We start from the raw sequence: 6,300 nt of genomic DNA on the forward strand, positions 1-6,300 counted from the left end.
TCAAAAAATGAATATAACCTTAACATTTTCGCTCAATACTTTTTTTATTATTATTATCACTTGCTAGTTTGACAATCTACAATGCACCTACAAACTACAGCTTTAATAATACGATGCACTCAATATGCATGTTCTCTTGCGAGTTTCCCGAGGGGAAGAAAACACACAAAATGGTCAAAACAAAAATAATAAGTGGTGGTTCCATTAGAATCTAGGACACAGTTAGAGTAGGAAATTAGGACAATAACTGTATTGGTTGAAGCAGCATATGATGCTGCTAACATAAAAGTGAACTAGTACTCTATGTCTATGTCTATGCATGCACATGGTTCTGCAGTTGCTGGCTTGAGTCTAAGTGGAGGGTTCTTTTCTCCTCACTCCATCAACCACTCAATGTATTCTTAGACTTGCTCCCACCACGTGAACCAATGAAACCATTTCAGATCTGCTCTGTTCCTCCAACTTGATTTTCAAATATAGCCTTAACGAATTCAAGTACCCTCAATTTTTCTTCTTCTTCTTAGCATCTGCGTATCATGTCAGTTTTCTTAAATAACGTAGAAATAAGTATTAGCAAATATTGCTTCAGGTTTGATGCACGCCCAGCCAATGTCCAACCAAAACGCAATATGTTAGTGCGTGTGTGAATTTATGTTAAATCATTTAAATTAAACACTAATAGCAGTTAATATGATTTTAACTAGATACTTACGTATTTGGCCTTATGTTGATTTTGAGTCTAAAATTAATTGAGTTGAAGTAATTTTTATGTTATATAAAAAAATTATATGAAGTTTTCTATCAACTTAATTATTTTTAGTAATTTTTGGTGTTACAGACAAATAAAAAAAAATTGCCCTCAAAGTTACTTGAATATTGTCTTTTTTTATTTTGTTGCGAGATCATTAATAATTTATTGATAATTATCAAGATTTTTCAAAATAAAACTATTTAATCTATCTTATGATATAATAAGTTGCAAATAACACAATTTAAATTTGAAAAAACTTTTTTTAGTGGATGCAATAGTAACAAGAATAATTAATATTATTTTATAAGTCATACATTATTAGGAAAATAATTGAATGTGTTTAAAAACTCAATATGATAAAACTTGATAATTACATTCAACGTTTTGCATAGATTGTTAATCCATTTTCTCCGAATTTTGGATAAATTTTTGTTAAGAAGTGAAAATATCACTCGTTAATTGACTAATTATTAGTAATTTTTTGTCCTAAAAAAATAATTGACGATTATTTTATTTCAATAAATTTTTAAACAATTTTAATTGTATAAAATATTTATAAACACTTAATAAAAAAAATGGCATCTCTTTAAAAATGCAACTCTGAATGGTTGCCCAACTCGATCGTGTTTAAGGCCACCGACAAAATTGATTTGGAATTCAAAATCATGATAAAAAAGTAATAAATTTAATTAATAAATTTATTTTTATAATAAAGCATGATAATATAAATTTTACAAATTTTAACATCTAATATCAATTAATGCAATTAGATATGTTATAGTATATAATTTTATATTTATTTTTTAATTAATAAAGTAATGCTATTCGTACAATAAATTTTTATAATAACTCTACCCACTTACTTTTTTATTTTATTTTATCTCTCTCCATTATATAAAATATTTTATTTCACACTTTTTTTCCATATTTCTAAAAAGCTAAAAATTGTATAAAAAATTTATGACAAAAGGAATTAAAAAATAAATATTTTTATCAAAACATACAAAATTATATTATCCATAATTTTTTTATAAATATTTTCTATGATTTTCGTATACATATTTTTTCATTACTTCCTTAATCAATATCAAGACTCTATAGCAAAAAATCAAAATTTATTATTATATAGTATACAACATTGTTATAATTAATACAATATTTTTTAAACAATCTAGCAATTAGTAATACAATTACGCAAGTTAAAATTTAGTTTATTCGTTGTTCCTTGCTCGTTCTCTCGTCTCTGTCATAAATTTTGCAGACAGAAGACACAGTTGGCTTTTGCTTCCTCTCTTTTTCACTCCTCGTCTTCCCAGCTCTGAATTGTCGCACGCAAGTACAACGTTTCAGTAACACACAACACCCCTTTGAACGAACAACAACGCACTTCTCTTTCACAACACCATTCACAAAAATCCCTCATGTAATAATGATCCATTATTCTAGTAACTGTCCAAAAACCAGAAACAAAGGTGGTTCGGTTCCAAAACATTCCGTATACCCTATCCGGTAAAGTTGAAAAATTTAAGGCTCAAAGCACGTAACAGAACATTCAGATTCTGAGAAGAATGGGAGAACCTGAGACCACACCAATATTCCATGCCCCTTTCTCTCCCTCTCCTTTTTCTTTCCGTTGATCAAACTCAGTTAATAATGGAGTTCTTTGTGTAGCCTTTACCCCTTTAGACTCCACAGTCTCTCCCTCTTTATGGACACTATTTTATTACTTTATATTACAACATGATAGCTGTAAATAGTCTCATTGTTCTAATTTTCCCTTGCATTTCAGAAGAGAGGACCATGACCAACTTAAGGAACATAATTCATGTTCCTTTTCTCTATCTGATCAGAGAAATCAGAAATCAATTGGACAAATAACGTGTTTAGTTTCATGTTTCAAATGTGATTTTCAGAAACCAATAGTTATAGCTAAAAGAACATTGATGACAACACTTGCAGCAGAGAAATTACTAGTACTCAATTAACCATCCATCAAGCAAGACAAATTAGTACTAAAATACTAATTGATTGATCTCAGGTTTTTTGTGTGTTTGTTCACTTTGTTTTCGTGGCATCTTTTTTATTTAGTAGTACTATTTAATTTCTGAGATTCTAAGGTTAATTAGATTGGCCGTTGAATGCTGCACAACAATGTCATGGATTTGGAGGACAGGTTGGAGCCAATCAATTTGTGATTGTGAATGAAGATGAGATGAGGTCGAATAGAGACCAAAATGGCTTGACTCGATCCACCTCACCACAAACATATTATATTATTATTTTTTCTTGTGTTTGGTATAGATGTAGAAGAAGAAGAGTAAGTGGGTTACAACGAGAAAGGTTGGTCTTTTGGTTTTTGACATTTCATTAATTGGAGACAGCCTATGCACCCTACTTGTGTTGTGGGCACCCACTAGCAGCTTTTTTGTCTCCTTATTTTTATTATTATTATTATACTCTCTCTTCTTCTCCACACCCCAACAAGCAAGCAACTAAGTTTTCATTGGCATATAAATGTTTTTTCTTGTAAGAGAGTTTTTTTTTCGTTTCACTCCTTCGACAGTAAATGGTGTTTTTTCTGTCAAGTAGTGTTGTGGAATCTGAGGAGTTTGTTGCTGTTGTGCATGCAGAAAAGTAGCAATTATAGCCTTAGAAAAACAGAAGAAGAAAGAAAACAAAAACCATTCCTTAAAGTAAGAAGGAGTAGCACGAACAGAATCATGAGTGCACGAGTGTTTTCATTGATGGGTTTTTAGAAGAGCAAACACAGCTTCTTTTCCAGCCTTTATTAACCGTTTCTTTTTCCCCCACTCTCTCACACTCTCATATTTGTCTTTGGATTTTGTGTTTTGTTTTTTATTTTTATTTTTATTTTGTTTTGTATTTGGGATTTTTGGGGGTTGCTTACTTCTGTTGGGAAGTTCTAGTATTTGATAGAGTACCACTTCTTTAATGTCTCAACAAAGGCAAACCCAGATGGTGGGTGGTAACAACCCTGACCAATATAATGACACAACTTTCACCAAAATCTTTGTTGGAGGATTGGCTTGGGAGACTCAGAGGGACACAATGAGGAGGTATTTTGAGCAGTTTGGAGAGATCTTAGAGGCTGTTGTCATCACAGATAAGAACACTGGGAGATCCAAGGGTTATGGCTTTGTAAGTCCATTTTCCTTCTTCATCATTTTGTGTTTCTAACTCACATCTTTGCATAGTTTATACTATTTGCTTGTTTATCATTATTCCATTTATGGTTGTACTTGCATTATCTTAAAGAATGAGTCTGTGAATTGTTGTTTTCCAAGGTCACATTTAAGGATCCTGAGTCAGCCATGAGAGCATGTCAGAATCCATCTCCAGTTATTGATGGTAGGAGGGCTAACTGCAACCTTGCTTCTCTTGGTGCAAGCAAGAACCGACCACCAACTTTTCAGCATGGTCTCATTCCTTACATTCTCCTTTATCTAATTTGTTTTTTCTTTTTTATTACAATACTTTTTCCATTTTGATGAGTTTCTTTTAGTTATATTTCATTCTTAATAGATTTAACTCATCCTAGGCAAGAAGGTACCACCTTTAAGGGTTGGTTATTTAGTGAAAGTAAAACAAAAATGATTTTGTGTTGTAAGAGAAAAAAGGAATTGAAATGCAAACTCACATTGTAGGTGCAGGACGGTTCAGGCCTCCACCTGGACTAGTGGCATCACCACCTGCTTATCATGGTTCTTCATCTACATTTTTCCATCAACCCCCTAGGCAATACACATTTCCTTATTCAGCTTACAGGTAACATTAAAGTGTTATGAGGATATGGTCCTTTTTCTGTCATTTTTTTTTGCCTTCCCATTTTCTGTCCTTTTCTCTGATGTCCATTTTATCTACTGACAGATATTCTGGATATTCACAAGACACCTTGTATCCTACGGTAGGTGTTAATGTAATAAAGTCTTTACAAGCAACAACTACATTAATTATTTATTTTCCTTCATTCTTATTGTATAAACTATTTTTCTCTTGTGTGTAAAACTATTGCAGAGTTATTATAATGTCTATGGAGTTCAGCAGTTTTCACCTTACTACCCTTCTTCTGGAGCTTCTGGGGAAGTTGGGTTGATCCACAATATCTACCCCTTTTATGGTCAATATGCACAGAGTATTCAGGCTCCTGGTTTTGGGGTTCAGTACCCCCAAATGGCACAGTTTCCATTTTTGCCTCAGCATTATGGCTCCAGCACTGGGATATTGTCATATCCTTCTTCAGTGACAGTGCCAACTACTAGTGCAGGTGATAAGTCTAATGCAAGAAGTTATTACTATTTCTTGTTGGCATTGTTAGTTTTTGCTCTTGAGCTATCCTGTTATAAATGTGGCATTGATGGCTAAAATGTGACACTTTCAGTAACAGGAATTGCAACCACAACTACAACTACAACAACATCAGCAAGTGTGGCAGCAACAGTGGTTGGTACTACTTCACAAGCCTCTCAAGCAGCTTCTGAACAAACTTCCACATCTACAAGGTCACAGAACTTGCAAGGCTAATTAACCACATCAAAAGCTGAATTCAAAGTATAAGGAATTTGTTAGATAAAGCTTTGCGCCCCTAACCGACCTTAACCCCATTCTCATTTTTCATCATGACAAAACTCAAAAAGTCATCATCATCATACATGTTTGTTTTAGGAAATTAGGCTTTATTATTATTTAATTTTTTTAAAGTAGGTTGTAGAAGTAGGTGAAGATCATACTCATTCATGTATTCAGCATTGGGTAGAATCTAACTATTTGAGCTTTGGATTCTACCTTTTAGAGTAATTCAACCAAAGATTATTATGTCTTGGGTGATGGGAGCATCCAATGACATAGTCCTTTGTTTATAGTATTTCAGCAGATGGGGTTCAAAAGATCATTTTATATCTTTTGAACTTTCCATTGGCCAGTCAAATAGGAAGACAAAATTGAGCTTGGATGGCTCAATAGGCTAGCAAGCATTTTATTTTTTCTATTGTCATTCATGATTGATTTTTTTTTTGTTTTTGCAAAAGATAGGATTAGTCCAAAAGTAAAACATAACGTTTATTGTTTCTCTCTCTTTTTCACATATAATCATGTTTTTACCATTCATGTTTCGCTGTCACGTTACATTCTTTTTGTTATAGATAAAGATTATTCTTCTTTTGCATCAATTAAGTGTCTTTTACTCTCTGAACAACTGCAAACGTATATGGAATCCAATGGAGCTATCATATGTGGTGTCAATAGTTGTTGGTACCTTTCGAATGCTTTTTTAAGCATACTATTATTAATATGAGGATGGGGTGATTGGCATCACTTTTCTTGACCAATTTTGAATTTTAGTTAATGGATGAAATTTCTTCCAGCAATATATAGTGTGCCATGTTGCCAAATTTGCCTTTAGATGACTGAATTGATGCTTCAATCTATCACTTTTCTGGGTGAAGGCCACCACAGGATTCTATTGAATTTAATGCTTTTTTGTCTTAAGCTTTTTAGTCCTCAACTAATATTACTTTTATTTATTAAAAAAT

The 6,300-nt window shown here is 32.5% G+C and overlaps 1 protein-coding gene across 1 annotated transcript; it reads left to right on the forward strand.

The window, feature by feature from the left end:
- Positions 1 to 2,953: 2,953 nt before the first annotated feature.
- LOC114418269 (RNA-binding protein 24-B-like) lies at positions 2,954 to 6,096 on the forward strand. Its single transcript, XM_028383532.1, has 6 exons — positions 2,954 to 3,910; positions 4,057 to 4,189; positions 4,417 to 4,537; positions 4,640 to 4,676; positions 4,787 to 5,036; positions 5,151 to 6,096. The coding sequence occupies exons 1-6, from the start codon at positions 3,704 to 3,706 to the stop codon at positions 5,291 to 5,293; spliced, it is 891 nt and encodes a 296-aa protein (XP_028239333.1). The 5' UTR covers positions 2,954 to 3,703; the 3' UTR covers positions 5,294 to 6,096.
- Positions 6,097 to 6,300: the final 204 nt, after the last annotated feature.

This window comes from Glycine soja, chromosome 7 (genome assembly GCF_004193775.1).
Source record: "Glycine soja cultivar W05 chromosome 7, ASM419377v2, whole genome shotgun sequence".
Classification (NCBI taxonomy): domain Eukaryota; kingdom Viridiplantae; phylum Streptophyta; class Magnoliopsida; order Fabales; family Fabaceae; genus Glycine; species Glycine soja.